The 22,506-nt window shown below is 41.2% G+C and overlaps 3 protein-coding genes across 5 annotated transcripts in view; 1 reads left to right on the top strand and 2 right to left on the bottom strand.

Annotated features, from left to right (window-relative positions):
• kirre (kin of irre) overlaps positions 1–22,506 on the top strand; it is a 394,149-nt gene that overhangs the window by 114,947 nt on the left and 256,696 nt on the right. For all 3 annotated transcript variants that reach the window (NM_001258578.1, NM_001258579.3, NM_080320.4), the window contains exon 3: positions 7,434–7,486. The gene's annotated coding sequence lies outside the window, so the exon portion shown is untranslated. The remainder of the gene's footprint in view (positions 1–7,433; positions 7,487–22,506) is intronic.
• On the bottom strand, positions 16,554–17,523 carry CG14416 (uncharacterized protein). Its single transcript, NM_130675.2, has 2 exons — positions 17,413–17,523; positions 16,554–17,357 (listed from the first exon to the last, which is right to left on the bottom strand). Exons 1-2 carry the CDS (start codon positions 17,489–17,491, stop codon positions 16,660–16,662), a joined length of 777 nt encoding a protein of 258 aa, NP_570031.1. The 5' UTR covers positions 17,492–17,523; the 3' UTR covers positions 16,554–16,659.
• CG14417 (uncharacterized protein) lies at positions 20,098–21,203 on the bottom strand. Its single transcript, NM_130676.2, has one exon. It carries the CDS (start codon positions 21,191–21,193, stop codon positions 20,201–20,203), a length of 993 nt encoding a protein of 330 aa, NP_570032.1. The 5' UTR covers positions 21,194–21,203; the 3' UTR covers positions 20,098–20,200.

The raw sequence follows: 22,506 nt of genomic DNA on the forward strand, positions 1-22,506 counted from the left end.
TGCATAAATAACGGATAGAAAAACCAATCCATATATATATATATATATATATATATATATGTACACTAAAATGGTAGTATATGTGTGTCACAAACAAGTTTATCCGTTTCTATATCTATTTGTTTATCTTATTGTGGGGCCTCGAAAAATCTATACACGCACACAGAAAGAAAATAAGTGTGAAGAGATGTGTAAGTCTAACCAATTAAAAATGCAATGCAATCGAAAAGTTTCAACCGAACTCTTAAGCTCTTTGTTTGAATTGTTTCCAGTGCAGCATATAAATACGTATAATGCACCAAAAATGTGTATAAAAAGAAAAAAAAACATGAAACACGCAGAAAGAACCAAGAGCGGGAATAAAAGGAGAATGCCATTGCAATGGCCCCATTTTTGAATGCGACTCCATTTTCGTTTGGCTTTCGGCGCCCACTGTCATTGATTTACTTTCCCAGCTTTGCCGCGCCCCTCTTCCACTGATTTACCCCGAACTGCAGTTCCTCCTCCGCTCGAGCTGGCCATTAACTAAATTGATTTGTTTTCAAATAAAAATACACATAACCGAACAAAAAACGAGTCACCCGTTGGCAGCATAAAAAAAAATCACCATACCAATGCATTCCGATGCATTGGAAATGGAATGCTATCGACAGGCCAATGCAATTCCCCTTAGATAAGAACTCCTCTGAAAGCGTATGGAAAAACTAACCATATGGAGATACTGCAACGACGATATCGACGCTTATTTTTTTTTGTAAAAAAATAAAAGCATCTGAAAATTGCATAATTCAGAAATGGGTTTTCCATGTATCGGATAACTTTCGGATTCAGCTATGTTCATATAAAAACCACTAATTTAATACAACCTTTTAAATAAGATGTTTTTATACTTGAGGTATATACATTTGCTTCGCTGATATTTCAAAAAACTAAACCATTTACTTGTGTTAACTTGTCGACATGGCCGCATTGAGAAATCACTTATCACTTGGCTTCCCCCACTATTTTTTTTTTGGCACATCCTCTTGTCGCATTTCATTAATTTAACTGCATAAATGTAGTGCACTCCCTCTAGTTATCCCCCCTAGTTTTCCCTAATTTCCCCCCTCGCTAACCCTCGCTGCTCACCAGCTTCCTTGTAAACACTTTACTAAAGAGTTCATTTCCGTTTGCCGTTTCGCAAGCCAACAAAAAAAAAGAAAGAAAAATCCCAGTAAAATCCGAGGAATAAAGAATGAAAAGTGAAGACAGAAGTGTGTGGCGAAAAAAGGGGTGTACGTGTATACGTATGTGTGTGTGTGTGTCTGTGTGCGAGCGTGGGCGATGGCGAGTGGGCGTGGCAAAGCTTAGTTAGCTTCGACCCCTTGACCACGAAGCCCCTGCATCCCGCAGACTGCAGCCTGCATTCTGCATCCTGGTCATCAGCCCGTCTCCGGTTCGTTGAGGGCACGAGATATTTAAAAATTCTTTTGTCCTCGCTCCTTGGTCTTAGTGGTTGCCGCATTTTCATTTAGTTTGCATTATGTTTTAAATTGTCGCACTTGGCGCAGAACGACAAGACACTGAAACAAAAAAAAAAGTTCATATAGATATTAAAGGGCAAACAAAGATTCCTTATATAAAGAAAAGAAAAGTGAAAGAGATTAAATGCTTAAAGTTTTGCCAAACAAAGAACACATTGTAAATAATTATATTTAAACTACAATATACCGACTTCTTTTTTTTAGTGGACTCAAAGACACATACTTAATGAGCTACAGCAGAACGTGTTGCACTTCTTTCTCTTATCTGTATGGCCATGTGTTTGTATGTGTGTGTGTGTGTGTGTGTGTGTGTGTGTGTGTGTGGTTGAGGGGCAGACAACACCTCTTGACCCCTCTGACCCCCTTTTTCCACCCTGCCCCAACCCACCTCACTTGACCCCACTTCGGAGGCAATGCAGACATCATGACCAAACAACTTTCATTTGCTTACAAAGGATTTTGAACGAGAATCCTTGTCGGGTTGACAAAAGAGTCTTCCTCGGTTTTCGCCTTCTTTCATTCTATATTTATTTTGGCTTTTCTTCGCTGCAAATCAGTTGCGGCTTTCCCAGCAGTCAGCTAGTGAATGTGTGGCATTTGAGCTGTAAAAAAATTAATTGCACTTGTCGATTGCGAAAAAAGGAGTGATCAATTAAAGGAAGCAAAGAAAGAAAAAACAAAAAAAGCAAATCTAAACTATCTACTTTATATACCAGTCTTTTTCTGTTTTATCCACAACTGAACATATTCAAATTCGGGGATGTTCATTAACCATACGCGGCGTTCTAAAAGATTTCTTAAAATTAACACCATTTTGCAGGTATTCAAAAAAAAAAAATAATAATAATAATCTCTGACTCAGAAAAAGGAATGTACAAGAAAAAGAAAGTGCACGGGGAAAGCGTTGGGAAAACTCTTGACGCGAGATTGCGGGAAATGGGGGCGGAGGAAGCTAGCTGGTAGGCAAATTCGAGGGTTTCCCGCACCTACAGCTCCACTTGAGCAGCCGCCTCTAGTTGGGCTATATGTGTCATGAGCCATTTAAGCTCATTACGGGCATCAATTTGGGCGGGTGAGCTGGCGGGGCAAAGCCCCCGAGGAAACTGAAAAAATGATGGCTCGAAACCTTAAGTGCTTTCCACTTGCTGCTGAGCCATCTGAGGAAGTGGTAAATTGTTAATTTTAAGCCACCTGCTCCCCCGTTTTTTTTTTTGCATTCCTACGAATTCAGCAAGTTTTGCGTTTCGCGGTTCTTTTATGGGTCGCGTTTTTTTAGCAAGTCGGCCAGGTGACACGGATTTCTCTGCTCTCGGGCAATTAAATTCAATTTTATATGCCGAGCTAATTTCGGAATATTTGCGTAGGGGTGCATGTGGCACGATTGCAAGATAGGGGCTTATAGATTAAAAATATTATTTTTGAAAATAATCAAGATCACTCAAATTTCACTACTCTTTTGTACATACGTGTGCATGTGGACAGATATGTGGGTATTTTTGGTCATGTAAGAAGGGAATAAGAAATTGAAATCCATAAAGCGCAGCAGCCATAACAATACAGAAAAAATCATAAAGGACGATGGAAAACTGAGGAGGAGGAGGAAAGAAAAACGCGAAATGAATTTCACTTGAAATGTGAAAACATAAAAATTGTTTATGACTTCCGCTACGCTGCCTGCATCTGTCTGTCTTTGTCTGCGGCTTGGAAAAGGGCGGAAAAAGGGGGAAAAGCGTGGAAAATCGGGGAACTGCAAGTTGGGTTGAGGCAAAGTGGGCGGCTGACTGCCTTATCAATTGGCGGCACTATCGAAAAAAAAGTTTTTGGGTTAAAGTCTGCACGTTGCAACCGAACGTAAGGAGATCCTTTGCCTTCACGAAAATAACTAAAGATGGGCAAAGAAGAATGTTAAGGGTTAAAACCTGAATTCTGAGTTCTGAGCAGAAAGAAGGATGTAATAAATATTTAAAAATATTATTTGTTGCCGTGAAAAGCTTAAACATTCCTAAATGCTGCTAATGACTAAGAAATCAGGTAACTTTTAATGGTCTTTTGTAATTCTTTATTACCATTTTAATGAAAACCATTTGGTCGCCTTGTTCATCAACTGATCAACTCGGACAATAGAATCCTTCGCCGTTTTAACTGGTAGGTAACTCTCACCTATCCGTCTAGTGGTATGCATTGCATTCTGGCGGGGATTCCCCCACACTCACCTGGCTCTGTCCACTCCATCGAGCGTTCCCTCGGTTTGTTTCGGCTTATTGCAATTTGCCACGTTGAACGTTTCATTTAAGGTTCGCACGGCGGTTGGTTTTCGACACGGAAAAAATTGTGATTATGGGTAATCATTGGTAAAAGAAACATTCGTATGTGGTTGCTTGCAAAATGGACAAGAAGTGGATTATGCAAAAAAACAAACTTGGAAAATATTTAAAAAATGCATCGCATTCAAATGAAAAGCGTTGAATAACAAACATTAATGATCAGAACCGAATGTCTGTTGAATAAGTTCTGATAAATGATCCAATTTTTTGACGTGCACATATATGACTCTTGGTGCTGCTTTTTGGTTGTGCTTCAGTGGGGGTGGTGCTACTTTTGGGTGGTGCTGCTGCGTTGCCTGACGACGCGACAATGCTGCGTCCCTTGCCATTCGCTTTTAACCAAAAATAGCCGCATGCAATTGATTACAGCAAACGAATGAATGGCGGAGCAAACGGCGAGCCGGAAACTGTGAAAAAGCTGGGGAAAATGCGAAAAACGGTGAAAATGGATGTGGCAAGCGGGGGGGGGAATCGGGATAGAGCGGCAATGAGGGCAGCCAGCCCATGTATTCGATATTTCGAATTGAGGATGCTGCGAATCGAAATCAATGTAATGCAGCTCATTTCCTTGCTCTTTAAGAGATGACTTTCGATTTTCCATCTAACTAAATACAAGTTGTCTACACTCCAAATAAATAATCATTTCAGAATGTAATAAACAGTATTCTAGTAGTAGAACTTTTCTTAAGAACACCTATAATGGAACCATTCAATGCTTGTTGCAGGCGACTTAATTAAATCCTTAAAACCCCGAATAAGTGGATTTATCGAAATAAAAATATTGAAAATTCAGGAAATGCCAATCTGTATTAATCAAAGTTGCCTTTTTTGCAACAAATTGTTATTAATTCGCTGAGCCATAATTAAAATGCGCATGGTTGTGTGGTGGCAATGGCTGCATGTGTGAATAAATGCTGTTTAAAGCGATTGCAATTCAAAGCAAAGCAATTCAATTCAATTCAATTCGGAGCCATAAAAAGCGCCCCAAGACGATGAAGATTGCATAACACTTTAATCGCTCACCGGAAGCGGAAGTCGTGCTGCGTCTGTGTGGAGTGTGTACACAATGTGTATGTGTATGTGGATGGTGTGAGTCGCACACTTAACCCATGACAGCCGGGGCGGCATACAAATGTAATTAAGATCGATTATACGCCTTCCTGCAGTCGCAATTTAAATCATTTAGAGCGCTAAACCATTTGGAAATAAAGAGAAACATTACTCACACGCCATCACGAATTCGTTATTTTTTTTTTTAGAAATTTCTCTTGCCTGCGAGAATATTCCAGTTCTACTAACATTCATTTACATTCATTTAGTTAATTTCTGTAGTACGAGTGTTTGAATTTATGACGTTTTAAATTCTCCCAGTGAAAATCTTATTTCTAGTTTGAATATTTCTTTTGTTATTCGAATAAAACAATTGGTGGCCACGCCAGGGATGAGCCGACGGGGTGCTGCGTCTGGTTCTCCGGATGGGGCTACGTAACGACCATCATTTGTTGCAAAATGATGTATAATTTAATACCCGCAAAGCCAACTCCCCAATGGCGAACTCCCACACCAGGGTGACCTCCAAAACAAGCCAGACCCGGTCGAAGTCAACAGTGTACTCCACTTCACTTCACTTCACTTCACTTGGCTTCCATTTCATCTTCTCGCCGTCTTCTACATCGTCCTCATCCGTTGCCTTATCCCCATACCCAGCCTCATCCCCATTCCCATACCCATCCGCAGTCATATCCTCATCCACATCCGGAACCCGGCCACGGACCACTAACGCGTCCCCAATGGGCAGCCAACAAAAACCGAGCACATGTGTATATAAAAAATACAACCCCACGAATCGCGGAGTGGGAAAAGAAACTCGGAGTACTCGTGCATTTAGTGGCCACACTGAGCGAAATGTAATATCAACTGTAGCTAATCAAGAAAGAGCCCGTTTGGGCCTTAAAAAATCAATTAGCTTTCAGCATAGTTTTCTTTCAAATGAATCACACCTTTCGGCTTAAGAACGTATAGCTAGCGAAAGGATGCCACAATTTTTTGCAGTGCAGGCGGCACTGCTTTTTGTGTTTCGCCTGTCGCCGGAGGACCCAAAAGCTATAGCGCGGGCCTGTGGAAATGCGGAAATGTGGGGAGCTATAGGTATCGGGGCTACAGGGGCCACGCCCGGCGGTTGTTTAACTCGAGTGCTGCACATAATTCATGTGTCCACTTGCAATTTTTCGTTTGCTGCGACATTGTTATGCTGGCCATGTTGTAAAAACGCCAAAAACAAAAGAGAGCCATTCGCCAAAAAAGGGGGGGGGGGAAAAAAAATGGAAAAGGAAAACAAGGAACACCCACTCCGCCGCCGTAAAAAGGCACAATGTGATGTGAGGATAGAGAAGCCCAACATTCAACATCCAGCATCCAAAGAGACGTGTGCGAGCGACTTTATATGCCATTATTAGTGTGTTAGAGACACACACTTTTTTTTATTTCTTTTTTTTTTGGACTGGCCGGGTGGAGTGGGTGGTTCAGTGGGTGGGTGGGTAGTTGACTGACTGGCTGACTGCGCGTGCGAGTCTCGCACACAAAATAGATTACTCAGTGTCGCAGCACTCTATCACGGCGCCAGATCGACTGTCGGAGGAAGGAGAGCTGCGGCGGGATGAGAAAGTGGTGGAAGTTAGGGAAAGGGGGGCGACGGCCATAGGTGTCGCACGGACAATGCCGCCCTGATGTGAATGCCAAGTAAATCTATTTGTGCCCAGAGGCCAGCAGATCGCTGCAAATGAAATGTGCTGCAAGTGTTGCGGCAGTTGATCTCATTTATTTATGAAGCCAAGGCTTCAACGAAAACATATGATTTTTGATGATGTGCCAAATTGTTATGTTCATTTTTGCGCATTTAAAAGTTTTTAGTTTTCTCTCCAAATAAATGGTGATCCAATGAAGTGACGGCTCAGACACTTTTTAAGCCCTCAATTCCCAGCGAATCCCAGTTGATTCCGCCAGTTGGCCATCAAACATTCAAGTGGCGGTAAAGTGCATTTTCACACATGTCACCCGTTGGCCAAAAAGCCCACTTTCCCTGCCGTTAACCCATGCTGACCACCCTTAGCCGCATAATTTATGGCCCGACATTTATGGCTTTATGGCCTGCGTTTGTCACACCAGCGCCGCCGAACACCATTCAGCGTTTTCCAGTTTTAAAACCTATTTTCCTCAGCTCTTTACTAATAGCGAATAGCATAAAAAAGCTGGACAGAAAAAAAAAAGAAGAAGGGGTAAACACTGATTAGGCCTCCAGGATCATTAGTAACTGTTGCAGTGCGTCCTTCCTTCGCTTATCTTTCACTTTGCTGGCAATTATCTAGTCAATCAATTGATAAATGGAACTTTTACTCAGTCCTGTCCCCAATGTCTGGCTAAACGAGTCCCGGGGAAAACTTGAGGGAAGAAAAGTAAAGCAAGAGGTCGAACAAAAAAAAAAAAAAAGAAAAATAAAATTCAATGAAATAACATCGTGGGCGTGGAAGCGACTACGGGTTACCCTTTGTCAAATAAATATTAAATGAAATTAATATCTTATTTTCAGATTGAACTGCTAACGGAAAACTTTACCTAAGAAGTAGAACAGTAGAATTGAGGGTAAGTCCTTTTAACTTCTTTCTACAAATGTGATATATATTAAATATGTAAAGCTGACATTCATATTCTGCGAACCATCTGAGAAAGGCCATATATCCCCAAGAATACCCTGCACAAAAAGCAAAAAAAAAAAGGGTCCCAGTTGGGGAAGTCGACTCGTCACTTGACAACGACATTAGGCGACACCCTTCAATGCCTTTGAAGACGGTCTTCACCCTTTTTAAGTGCCAAATTATCCAGATTCCTGGGCTGTTGCATCGTTCGCCTGATTAATTGCCGCGATACACGAGTCCCATAGTCACCTACAGCATATATATATATATATATTTATAGTCAGGTCACTGCATAGATTTCGCAAATTAATGTTGACATGCACAATAAATTTTGCAGCACTCGAAATCGAGCATTAGCATTAAATGTGATGCGAAAATTGAAAATCCCCCATCGATTCCAGCCCGTCCGTCAAGCCCTTTCGCCTGTCATTTTGGGCCGGGAGCTCATCGAACTGGAAAATTATTTGGTCATTATGTCAATTTAGTGAAAGCGATGTGGACGTGGACGTGGACGGACACTACTGAAAAGGCAAAACCGTAAACGGGGAGTACCGTCCATGAAAAACAACAATCGAGAACAACTCAGTGGGAGTGGGTACAAATGAAACCGACCACCACCAGTGCATTATAAAATTAATTAAATTTACAATTTCAATGGCTCTCGACGTTGTTTTGGGGTTTCATCGGTCACATCTAGTACAAAATGATCATAGCAGAGAATTTGGCATTATCAATTGATGCTATTCATAAATGTTTCATAATTACATCTCATTCAATCAAATATGGATCATATTTCGACTACGACTGCACCTAAGTAGACCATCTTCTCTCACAGATTTACCTGTGTTTGGTTTGAATTGTGTATAATTAAGTTTCAACATTATTCACATTTCAAGGCAAAATCAACAGCTGCCATGGCAAAGGATTTCCAGCTTGCATCCGTTGGGTATAGAATTACCAAAATATAAAATAGCATCGCAAGGTGAGCAACGAAGTGGGTGGCGTCGTTGGACTGGTCAAATGTTCCCCAAGCCCAATGCAGTGCACTTGCAGTGGAACGATGCCATCCTTCACCGAACTCCATACTTGGAAATTAATAACAAAAAAAAAAAAAAAAAAAAATGAATCCTTAAGCGTTTCGTTCAGCAGTGCTGCGTCTGGCGTTTATGCCTTAATTTAGTTCTTGGATTGCATCCTTGAAGTTGTTGACGATTTTCGAACGTCACTTTGCACTAATTAATTTATCGATTTCGCATCGAATGACGAACGCCATGTTCCTGGACCCACGCGCCCATCGAATCAGCCACGAATCGGTTATTCGAGTTATTCGATATCGGGTAGCGGTATCGGGTCGTCAGAAGTCATAAAAGTAAATATGTCTGGCCGGCCATATGTTAAAATATGTTTACTGTTTCAATTTCGCTGTGTGCACAAACATATAAAGCAAATATCAATTACAGTTCTCTTTGTTTCGTCTTTTGCTGCCTTTTATTCCTCTGGTTTTTTGCCCCTCCGGAATTTCCCATTTTTTCACTTGCTCCATTTTTTTTTTGTTTTTTTGGTCTGCACGGCATTAAGCCAATTTATGGGCGTGGCATAGGCCTGGCATATCGATTGTATCGCATCGGCATCGGTATATATTGTATATCTGAAGAGTGGGTTTGAACATTACCCTGGAAACCCATTTGTGATAATTTGCGTACACATCCATTTGGAAAACGCTCTTACCCATTTCGAAAATGGAAGCTCTCGCATTTTTTTGTTCAAAATTTAACCGAAACGGCTTTTAGTCGCATATTAAATGATGATCGAAATGAGAGTGTAGAGCATTTTGTAATTTATAATTTGCGTTGAGCATAAATACGAATTTGTTTTTGCCAAACGGCCAAACGGCCAGCTAGCCAGCCATTATTTGTTAAATTAATTAAAATTCAATAATAAAAATGTTGAATGCAAACTCTTGGATTAAAGCTACCGCGGGGTGATGGGCAAAAGGGGGGCGTGGCGGATCGTAGTGCAAATTGCGAAAGTGGAAAATGGAAAATGTTTATTGGCATAAATAAATAATTGCTCACAAATGGTGCGCAATGGCAATTTGTTTACAAATATGATTAATAAACATTTATTAAGCGCTGTCTAAGCGAAGTCAAGCAATAATTGCATTAACAAATACGAGTACATGTATGTTGCACATTTTATATATTTGCACTGCCTCTGAATATGTGTTGATTCATTTTTTTTGAACACTTGATTTGTGACTAATTATTGGTAATTCGAAAAATCTTTTCTTGCAAATGAGATGAGCAGTTCCTGCTCACCTGATTTTAAAATAGATTTTAAATTTAAATTTAACATATAGTAAGTAAAATAAACACATTTTCACTTGAAGAACTTAATAAAATGGCGCTGAGCGTTGCGAAGTCGAATCTAAAATGTGTGAGGTATTCAATCAAAAATTGAAATGGCCTACAGATTTGAGCAAATTGTGATTGGGAATTTGTTCGGTCGCCCATATTTGGGGCGTGGTCAATTGCTAGTGTGTGCGTGAAGCTTTATTTTCGTTGTTTGTGTGCTTTTGGCAAATAAACTGTAATTGTAAATAAACATAAATTTTAAAATTATTACCAATACGCTTCGCTTTATTTGCAACTTATTTATATGCGTTTTCCCATTTTTTTTTTGTTGTTCTTTTTTTTTTTTTTTTTTTGGAATGGGAAAGAAAAGCACGGATAGATACAACGCAGCATAATGGATACCGACACGCGATATAAATATTATTCGCTTTCAATATTTTTTATGCACTCTGCAAACAGAATTGGCATATGAGTGTGAACTAAAGTCGGGTATCCACGAATCGATGAGCATTGGGCTCTCAAAAATGTATACGTTCCATTTTTTGTTTGAACAGAGATATTTAAGGAATATGGCATCTATAATCTATATAATCACATGTCAATATTTTTATGTGCAACTTTTATCCAAAGAAATCTGCATGTATTGAGATGCTGTGCTGTTTTTATTGTTTTTTTTTTTTAAATTATATATGTACGTATTCTGTTCTTCAGCGCATTTGTTATTCGCAATTATCTGATGAAATTTGCTCATCTTCAACGGCATGCACTTGTTTTCATTTTTTGCTGTCAACGTTGCCTGTTGCCACGCCCATCGCCCCCAACGGCTGTCTGGTATTCAATATTTTGTTGTTTCTGTTTTTATTTTTATTTTTTTTTTCGATTTTTATTTATTCACTTTTTTTTGTGCCTTTGCCACTTTTGCGGATATCATAAATTGGTTCGGCGCGCGACATTTCCCATGTGGAAAATTGAAATGTGTTTTTTTTTTTTTTGGAAGTTGGCCTAGAAGCCGTGGCCACGCCCACCGGATGCAGAGAATGAAGGATGGGCGGAGGATGACGGACTCAAGATGGCAGCTGCGGGCAAATTTACGGGAGTCCCAAAAGAGACGACGCTTAAGAACTTGTTGATACATAAACTGCTCTTAAGTGGGGGTTCTTTAAAGCAGAAATTACACAAAAACAAAAATTAAAATTAGTAAATTGGTGATATCTTCACGGGTTTTAAAAATGAATTGGTTTTTGAATAGGGCTCGAATCAATTAGCCTATTTGACTTTTTTCTTTGCGTGTGCATATTATACTGAACACGACTGAATGAACCAGGCAAATGATGGGTGGCAATTGGAGGAGCATGGAGGGCCCAGGAAGTGGCACTACCGTCAGTTGTCTACCCCCTCTACGTCCCCCCCCCCTTGTCTTATTTGCAGCCAGTTCAGGCAGTTTTCGCGCATTTTCTCACACGCTCTAATTAGTTAAGCGAAGCGTGGAGGCATGGTCATGGGCGGCATGCAAAAGGGGGTGCGGCTTCAGCTTACCAGCGGTTGCATCTTTTGTTAGAACGCGAACGCTTTTCTCGTTGCCAAAGCAACAAAAGCCCCCAAAGGTGGGCAGAGGTTTAACCCCTTGATACCACTTACAAGTGCTTTTTCCAACTTGATTTCTAAAAGTGAAGGTTTTTAAGTTCTGCTGCAAAATAAAAATGTTTTCAAATTACTCAAAATTTGTTCAAACATCATTGGGGCTACCGAGAGAATAAACCCCTGTGCAAATTAAAGGGTTAAGCGAAAAGGATGCTTCACGAGGAGGTAATCCAAGGCAAAAGGATTGTGCAATTTTTATGCGTTTTTCTTTTTATTTTCACAATAATCGCAACTGCAACAGCAGCAGCAAGAAAGCACTCGATTGCGCCAAAAGCAGCGACAGGGAGGAGGATTAAAACCTGCGGGAGGATAGCGTTATCCGGCAATATGCAACTATATGCCAAAAACTACAAGCTGGCTGCAGAAGAGGCAGCAGTCCATCTGGAAAACCAGCAGATCCCATCCCCATTAACCCGCCCCTGGAGCGGTAATTAAATTGCAGCTGGCTTTCATTGTTGGGCCTTTTGAGAGTCGAGTGCACAGATGCCTAAAAGCACGTCCTTCCCCGTCGTGGCGCTTCCTAAAACTTGAAGCCCAACTAAATCAGTTTGCAGACAACCATAGAAATGGACGCAAAAATGGCCAAGCTTGCTCATTAAATTCGATGGTCGATGGTTGAATCTATGAAATTTATTAAATAAACGAATATGTTTAAAAGGGACCTGCTGTACATATATATATTCTCGTCCACTTTAATCCCTAACACTGGTAGGCACTTTATTAGTAATCTACTCCATATGCCAACGCATTTCAGCCAGCTTGTCAACATTTTAAAGCTCTTGTATGGAGCATTGGGTGGAAGCAATTTGCTGGCGAGAAAGCCGAGTGCATTAAGCATTTCAGCTAGCCAAGATGTTTATTTAAGCGAAGCTCGAGCTTCCCACCATTTACATGGAAATTATTGTCCGTCCATTTGTCCGATTGTGGCAGATTTTCCGGACAGACGTCAGCCAGTCATTCAGTCAGTGAGTCAGTGAGTCAGTGGGTGGTTGGTCCATCCGCACTCCTTGAATTAGTTGAGCGCATCAGTCAGCTCGATTGCTTCTGCCAGCTCTGCCAGCGAATAGCTTCTGTGTCAGATTTTCAATGCATCATCAGCACTATAATTAATTGCATTAGTTGACTGCAGGAACAGTGTGTTTCCTTATGAAACATTCGCAGGCACATTAGCACCACCACTATGGATTACCATTTGTATTTCATATTTACTAATTTCTAATTGAACAGTTATAGTTTACACTATATAAGATACAAAATCCATGAAGGTGTGTGCAAACGAATGCAACCCACTGTGCGGCTTAGCTGGCAACAATGGGCTCGGCAACAAAAGCGTCTGTCTTGGCCAACATTTGACCAGATTCGGACAATACAACGCTCCATACGTAAGACACCGGCCAAAGGACTCGGGACTGGGGATTTGCAAGCTCAGAGCTCAAGGAGTGCTCCTCCGATCTGGAAAATGCATTCGGAAGGCATTCGACCCACCGCAGCTGCTTACAATGGCCGCAAGCTGTCCAGCAGGGTACTCCTAGTCGTTGCAGTTGCAGTTGCAGATGCACATAGAGATACACTTGTATCTGCGGCAGGCAACACAATGGAATACTTGGCCAACCGAGTGAGTTGATCGGTTTGGGGGGCCTGAACGAGTGTTAAGCATTTTAATTGCTGGCATTAATTTAGACATGGAGTATTTACTCATCGCCCTACCAACACACCCACACAACGTAATCAAAAGTGCCCTGGCATAATAAATAAATGCATTTGGATCGCTTTGCAGCCAGGCGCTGCAAACGCAATATGCACACTTACTTTACTTGGCTGCTCTGCAAATGCTATTTAATTAAAACACTTTGCCATTCATTTTTGTAAGTCTCAAATAATTTGTGGCCATGCTTAGCCGAGCCGAATCGTTAGACATAATGCATTTTGCCACAGGTCAAAAGATTGTAAGTTGAGATTAAAGTACAATTCTCTGTGGGAATTTGCACGATTTTTGATCTACAACACACATTAGCGAAAATCTCCATACATATGGCATGCTAATTATCACATATGTCATTATTCTAATGAATTTTGCATATGAAAAATGCAGTCAGATCGTCAATTGTTTTATTTCCTCTGTCGGGTTTTAGAACTGATAAACTATAATGAATTTCCCCGGCTTACATTTTAATTATCTTTAGTGAAAAGTGAAAAAAAAGACGTTGACAGCCCAATCCACTACTGTGCATTCCGTTTTAGTTTTGCCCTGGATTCATTAATTTGCCTTTGCTGAATTTTGCTGATTTGTTGCTGCCTATTACTGCTGCTGCTGCTGCTCCTGCTGCTGCTGCTACTGCAGTTGCTGCAGTTGCTGATGCTGCGGGCAGTAAAACTGCAGCAGTCATCATATTAAAATGCAATTATACAATTGCTTTTGTATTGCCACCTGCCGCCAAACCCTTTGCAAATCGCCCATTTTTGTCGCACTCGTGCATAAATTACAACGATTTATATATACATATACATGTATGTGCCCGTTGGGTTTGTGTTTTGGCATTTCGTAAATGGATATCCCAGATGCATCACAATTTAAATTCGTGATTTAATCGACGACAGGCGGAGCTCGAAAATGCAAGCTGGATGATTTTGTAAAGCCTCCTCCTCCTCGTTTGCAATCAAAGCTACTTTGCTGTCAGAGTTTGTTAAATGTTTGCCGTTAAATGCGCCGTCTATAACATTTTGTTGTATGCTTTAACGAGGCATCACAGTAAAGCTCGACTTTCTCATGGCTGCCACAAGATGGCGCCAGACGACCAAGAAACCTCGGCCGAAAACTAGGCAATGGTTTTTGGCCAACGAGCAAAAGAGTTAGAAGAGAAGGCCAACAAAAAAAAAAAAAAAAAAAAAAATGAAGAGGGGAAAGCGGCGCAAGAGACTGCAGTAAAGATGGCAAAATGGGTGGAGAAAGTGCAGTGAAGTTGTCGGCACAAAGGCGGTGGGTCAAGGCAAGAAGGGGGGGGTGTGTGAGAGGGGGCTTTTCCCCGGAGTTAGGACCAACTTTGGCACTTGGACCGCCCCTTTATCCTTGGCTTTCTCTGCTTTTTTGGGCATTTTAAGCGTGCAAATGTTAAGTTGGTATACACCCCCCCCCACCCCCCACCCCCTTTCTTTTGCCTTTTTTATAGAGAAAAACTTGGAGTTGGCGTCGTCGCCGCCCTTTTGTGCCAACTTGACAAACTAAAAATGAAAAAAGTTTCCCCGAGCGGCGCCTTTTTCAATATCCTTTACCCACAAGAAGGCTCCTGGGCGGGTCGGGGCAATTCGGGGTCAAAGGTGAAGTAACATGTAAGGCGGCAGAAGCCATGACGATGACTCGACATATTGATTTTGATTTTGGCCCGCCACTCGAGACTCTACCGTTGAAATCCAAAATCCGAAATGCGAGGGCAACGAGTTGGGGATGCCCAGAAGGATGACGTTGTGCCGCGAATCCGAGGAATTTTGCACATTAATTGGCAATTAGGTAGGTATTTCCTTACCAACCAATCGAAGAATTCGTAACGTATCCCTTACGTGTGTCGGCAATTAGAGGCTCGGTCGTCGGTATATGTATGTCACTTTCTCTGCTGAATAATGATCATAGAAACTATTTGTTAATATGTATGTCTACGATTTAATCTTTATACATCGACTTTATTTTTTGCCGCAGAAAAGAAATGTTTAGATTCTATGACATGATTGGCCGCACCTTGAACAGCTTTCTTTGACCTCCTTGACCTTACAACTCTGTAAAATGTGGCCTTCCTTATCGAGATACTGTAAATCATTCAGACAAGCAAAGATCTCGTCTTGCTTTGATGGAACACTGATCTTGTGTGAACTCTAACCCAAGCCAATTAATCGATGGAAACCGGTTTAGCATTCCACCACCAATCGCCACGATCTGATAGATAAATTTCACAGAACCTGACAGCGCCAAGAGTTCAATTCCCCTCAAGACATCTGCTGCTCTCCGCTATTTATGCGTAATTTGCCAATTTGCACAAATTTTGGGTATTGAAAAAATAAACACAGACGGCGAGAGAAAGCGGAGAAATGAACAGGCGTCGTACACTGAAAAATGTTTGAGGATGCATAACTGATGAAGCATTGAATATTCGTTTTCTAGGAAATCCTATTTGTGCTGCGGTTCTTGGGTTATGAAATATTTTCTTGGAAATTAGGTTTTTGTTTAAGGAAGGTTTTGATGTTTCCGTGCAATAATCGCTACAATTAATAAGTACGTTTTTTCCACTGCACGTGTCACAGTCTTTTGAGTCGGTTTTCGGGTCCGGTTCATGGTTTATTTTCACGGTTTATGGGCGGGCAAGATATCCTTGAACTTGCCACAGTCGGCGGCAGGATATCATGTTGCCATATTTCGTCTGGTCCCTGGTGCCCTTTTCTTATTTATATAAAATTGTGCGGCAAGTCCTTGACTTGGCCGAATCCAAACCTTTTGCCCTTGCTTATCAATTGTTCTCAAAAAGAAAAAAAAACTTGCTAAAAAGGGGAAAGGATTTTTCAGGTCGCACCATTTTGTTTTACGTGCCACGCGAAAAGTTTCAGGGTCAAACGTTTATATAAAATACCTGCATAAACGTTCGCACATACATACATACATCCATACTTACGTATATCCGTGGACAAGTGCCTTTTGTTCTTGCCCAATTTGCCGTAAAATATGGCGAAATGAAATTTTAAACCACTTCAAGATATTCCATTATTTGTCAGCACACCTTTGTTCTCTGCTCTTCGAGTGAAGAGTTACGCAAAAATGTCGCTGAAATTTAAATTAAAGTAATAGAAATGTAGTTGGATTCAACTTTAAGGAAAAAAAAACCTAGTGTATTTATTTTATTCATATCCAAGTTATCTTCTTGAAATCTTTGTTTTATTTAGCATATATTTTTGGCCTGAAAAGTAAGAGAAAAATATAACCACTTTCGATTTACTTGTAATCCACACAAGCTGTTCTATATTTTGTTTATACAATTTCAATAATCATTGCTGAATCTGGTTGGGATTTAAATTGCTTTCATGTTTGTTATAGCACTTAAAAAAAAGGAAGAAAAAAAAAGAATTTATAGCTACAATGGTTAAGTTAGTTGGCGATTTGGAAGCGTCGCCAGATGCGCTGCAATCGAGAATCGGAGGTGGACTGACCACCAGCTTGGGATTGGCCTCGATCTTGATGGTAGGGTTCGATGAAGTTTACCGCGGGCTCCGAGTTGCGTTGCTGATTCGCCGCCGACTGTTTTTTGTTGAGCTTCCTCTTCTGATGTCGCTTCTTTTTCTGGGGATGCTTGTGCACCCGTCGATGGGTCTTCTTCACCAAGTTCTTCTTTCTGTTATTCAACTTTACGCTCTTCATATTGAATTTCTTCGGCTTTTGTGTATGTTTGTGGGTCACCAATTCCTGCGGCTCCTCCTCGCCATCCGGAAGATCCAGGCGATCATCGAGCACCCGGCCAGTCAGTGTGGTCACGCCGGTTTCCTGGGCCTCATCGTCATCCTGCGGCTGCTGGCGATGCACACTCTCCTGCAGTGAGCGACCCGTACTGTTGGACGTGGGTGTGGTTGTAGTCGTTGTCGAGGTGGTTGTCGTGGGCGAGCCAGTGGGCGTGGTCGTGGTAGTTGTGGTCGATGGCTGTGTGATAACGATCACATTGTCACTGGGCGGTTGCTGAAAAAGGCCCCGCATCAGCATGAACTTCTTCATAAAATCCCGACCAGATCCCACATCCTGCGGCGCCGGACTGCCGGAGGCACTGCGTCCCTGGAGTTTTGGCAAGCGGTAAGCTGATTTGTAGAAATATGAATCAATCAGTAGCTACCATTAATATCACTCACTTACCGCTTCGACGCGCATCGCAGTTGGCTAAAATCGCCAGAAGGACGACGAGAAGTGCGAATAAGTTGTGAAGGATCTGCATTCTGACGTGGTTCCTTGGGCAATGCTGGCAATCGGATTGAAGAGCTACGTTCTTATAGCACCTAGCACCTAACGCCAATCATTCGGTGCAATTAAAAATTTCACCCTCCTCAGAAAGAAGGGAGTGACACATCTTGCGTGATGCCTCGATGACATGCAATTATTGGGCGGCCTAGAACGGGAAGTCGATCTTGATGGGGTCTTGATGGGGAAAGTCTTCGATATACAGACCTACTGGATACGCTCAGGCAAACTGAGAGGTCTCTCCGACCACCGGACAGTAAATCAAATCTAATAAACTCGACAATAAACATGCGTTCGCATAAATCTGCACTGGCCAAAGGGGAAAAACTCGAAGGCAAAGATATATTCCAGGCTGTATAAATAAATAAACGAACTCATGTCTGCCCGCCACGAAAATACACATTCGTTCAGAAGAGCAAGGTAAACAACTCCAATACCAATATGTTATAATATTGTAATAATTTTGAAAAAAAAAGTCTATTGAAATAATGTGTGAAATTTTTGATTACCATATTTATATGCATAAACTTAATGAGATATTGATTGCTAGTTTACCTTTCACTTTTTATATATTTCTTATTGAGGTATCTGGGGATTCCTTTAGCTCAGCTCTTAAATATAAATCATATGTACTAGTGGGTCACTAGTTTTTCGAGCTCGATTGTACTGAATGTATTTGGCTTGCACATACATATTTATATATTACACGACCAGTATCTGTGGCATAATGTGACTTTCTCGGAGGATAGTGTCGAGTGCGTGAGCCGCACCAGCAGGCAAATAACTTTGGCATAATTCACTTAAATCTTTTTGTTTTAATCTTGAAAAGTGTTTCCCACAAAACTCTCGCCAGCCAGCACGCACACGCAGAGCTTCCTGACAGGCGAGAGATACGGAGTACAGAAAGCAAGATACAAAACACAAGATACAAGATACAATATACAATATACAATATACAAAGATACTTGTCTACGTGAGTCGGTGCGATTTACTCGGCCCTCAGCTTTAACACACCCGTCTGGCAAAATGTTTTTCCGTAATCATCCGGAGTGTTGTGTCAATAGCTCGACGTTCCATCTAACTTTGTATCTACTATTATCGTTATTATTTCTACTGTAACACTTGTGGTCAAGTGGGAGTGCGAGTTTAAAAATGTATAAAACGTTCAGACAGCTTTTCAAATACAAGTTTCGTAGTTCATATTCGTTTCAGACATTGTACTTGCCCAGTTAGTTAATCCCTTAAATGTGCGGAAAAACTTTGGCCAGAGATATAATTTAAAGGATTAATTTATGTGGAAGCGAAAAGAGCAGTACAGTAGTACTCCAATTAAATCAGTTGCCTTTATACATTGGGAATATGTAAAATATGTGTCCAGCGAAATAATTGAAGAAGCTATTTTTATACATTATTCCGCAATGCTGATGGGAAAATTAAAAATCTACGATTCAATCATAATTTCCAATGCGTTTTCCATTGTTTTTTTTTTTTGTTTTTTAATTTATTTTTTATTGATTTGCTTTGCTTAAATTTCATTTATTTTGCCTGGCCAATCAATAATTTAAATTGGTGCTCGTGTTCCTGAGCGTTTTATTTTCTGAGGGAATTCCAGCTTTGGTTATTATTTTGCTTGCATTTCTGATTAAATATCTTCGAGGGTCTGAGGTCTGTGGCCCTCAGAAGTGGAAGCCAGACAATGTACGGCATACAATTCAATTATAGAATTTTCTATTAACTTAAAAGCTCCTTATATTTATTTAATTTGTTATTGTGTCTCAGTCAGGTTTTAGACTATGCGAAATGTGGGGAGGTAGGTGTACATTTATCTGTTGTTGTTATTATTGAGTTTCTTGACAGTTGAGAGCCCAGAATGTTGCCATCAATTAGAAACACATACACAAAATTGAGCGGAGAGTGGGGGCTGGAAAACGTCTACTATTTGCCATTTTGCCGTTTGGGATTTTCTTCATTTCCTACGCAAACATTTGTCAGATAATTTGGCATAACCCTCTCTCATCCCATGGTTTCGCATAAAGTTCCATATTCCTGACTGATTGAATTGTCTTTGCAGCAAATTAAAATCGATCTATTTAGCGCATCTATTTCATTGGGTTTTCCTTTGGAAAAACTTTCTCCTTCCGAGCTCATGTAAAATGCTTATGGGTAATAAGTGAAGCTCTGCTGGAAAATTGAAAAGTTTTCCCTCTGGCCAATGGAAAAACTTATCAACTTAATGTTATTGGGATGGAGAGTTTCGCGAAAAGAGGTCTGCCTTTTTTGCACTTCCTGTGTTTTATTTTTTTTACACACAGATGGGCTCACATAAATAGTTGTAGCCTATCAAATTATCATATATTTCTAGATAAAGACGAAAAGATATTAAACTGAAAGTTTCCGCATTAAAGAAAGAAAAATAGGTAATATATTCATTATTGATTTCTTTTTCAAGTGAGCCCTGCATTTTAAACTCAGCTGTAGTTTAAAGAAAACATCTAAAACATCTGACAACTTGGATTAGTTGGGGTGATTATATTGTCAGTAATTGATTTCAATTAAAATTGGCCACTAAGCTGAGTTTGGATTCTTTATCATTTCATTTTATTTCGGGTTCGTAAAAAAAAAATTTGTTTAAATCTAATGGTCATTATGGTCATTATGGTTGCATCTTGGTATCTTGGTCCGCCCATTACTTTCTGACGTACTGCACCCGGCGAATATTCTGGGCCAGTGTCTGCAGTGGTCGCCTCCTGACCAATGGTCGTTGTCTCAGCCGCTGGCCAAGGATTCCAAAGCCTGGTGAATCGGCGACCGAGTGACCAGAACCTGCGACCTCTTGGCCTCCTTCATTGGGGCTCTCGTCGAGTACTTCCAGTTCGGGGCCCAAGGACAAGGCGGATATGTCGTCGTCCTCCAGCTGATCATCCTGCTCCCTGATGGACGGCGGTGGTGGGGAAGCAACCGTAGTGGGATCACCGACAAGCTGCCGGAACATGCGAAGATTCATTGGCACATACCTCACCTCGTTGCCAACGGTGATGGGTACCAAAGGGACGCCCGACAGACCATAGGCCCCATTGGAGCCGCTCAAACCCAAATCTCCGCCATAGAAAGCTGCCTCGTTCCAGCGGAGGAATTCCGGATATGACATCGATGTTCCGTCATCCTGCCGCTTTCGGAAGTACTGCATGGGCAATCCGGCCGGGTATGCAATTGGTGTACGGATAAACTCCGAGGTTCGAGTGCCCGTTGTGGTTGTGCTTGCAGGAGTGCTCACAAAACTGTTGTTGTTAGTGTTGTTGGCAGCGCCACCACCGGTGATCACCACCACGGTGGTACCGCCGCGTCCAAAGAATCTACCCTCATTGTTCCGGCCCTGACTGCGCTGGGCAATCTGGGCGGGAGTCAGTCCACTGGTCAGCATGAGCACCTGCTGCAGATCATCCGCCTGCTGTCCATCGGGACTCATATCATCCAGACTCACAGAGAACGCACGCGGCTCGGGAATTTCATGGGATTTTTCCTGCGGCTCTGGGAAATTGAACGTCCCAATCAGATCGTTCCAAGACATCGGAATGACGTAGGTACTTGTCGCCTGACGCGGCGCTGTCCTGGCCAGGCTAATGCCCAAAAGGACAAGCAAGAGGAGCAACCAGTTGTATGTCTTCGGTGGTGGCTGCATTTTGCTTTGGCTTGCGGTGAAAACTGTGAATGGTGAGCAGCAGCTATCTGGCTTTTATAGCTCCAGTTCGTTGGTCGGTCCTAATGAGGCACCATTTATTCGCGAGCTTATCACTGATTTTTCGCGATTAAATCCATTAATCTCACTTCGTTTCGACTTGTTCTCGACTCGCGCACCGTATCTCTTCTTGGCCGTCTGGGACGCTTGTTAGTTTTGGCAAAGAGCTGATGTTAATTACACGTACCGCGGATAAGGCAAATTAATGGGGCACGCGGAGTGTTTCTGTAACGCGCAGATTGTTCAATAAGTTTTAAGGGTAAATAAAATATTAAATTATTGTAGTTGAAAAGAGCGAATAACGGTGACCTAGTTGAATGGTGTTCGAAAAACGGAATTTTATTTGCTAATAAATTTATTAGAATTTAATTGCTTTGCCAAAGTGAAGAAATAAAATATGAATGCATTTATTTATCAGTCTGTTTGGTTATCAATTGAAAAGGCTTGTGCTTTCATTGGTTAGGTTTATTAAATGCATTAAATGCATTCTCGTTTTCTCTGCTTTGACAGCCGGCAATATGCATTTTAGAGTACATTTTCTCCATAAGTTCTTTATGTCCACTCTCATTTTGCTTAATGCAACACAAATAAATATTCTGCTGCACTTATTTTCGGGCATTTTCATGCTTGCAGTAACTTGGCACCTCGCCCGTCTCTTTCGCGCAGCAGCTAGCTGGCCGTCTCTTTCTTAAAGCAGTTTGTCCGTCTCTTTCCAACAACTGTGTGTTGGTGGCCCTGTGTTTGTGTTTGGCCCAATGTGTCAAAGTCAACTTGGTAAAAAGTTAGCTTTTTATTATTTTGTTGGCACTTTTTTAACGCCGCTTTTTGGCTGCATCTTCTTATATTTTTATTTTTCTTTCCTCCTTGTTTTCAGTTCTTGCCTCCTTTAGTTTAGTTCTTCTTCTTTTTGCTCTACTTCCTGGTCAGATGCTCCAGTTATTTTAAGGGCAGAGCGAAATATTATACTCGCAGTGTTACAAAAAATATAAAATAAATGTATATATAGAGTGGTGCAGACTTGAAACAGTAAACTATTAAATATATAGAACATTTGTTCCAACGAATCATTCATAGTATTGTCCAGTGTTCGCTTTGCAGAGAAATCACTGTACAGTGCATGAAATGGAAAATGTGGGTGGAGAAGCTTGGACTTCGGTGGGTTAAAAATGTAAGGCCATAAGGCGATTTTAGCGAATTTACTTTTGCCTGATGGCTTTTCCGGCAATAAAAATTTAAGTCGATTTTATGTTGCAGGT

This window comes from Drosophila melanogaster, chromosome X (assembly GCF_000001215.4).
Source record: "Drosophila melanogaster chromosome X".
Lineage (NCBI taxonomy): Eukaryota > Metazoa > Arthropoda > Insecta > Diptera > Drosophilidae > Drosophila > Drosophila melanogaster.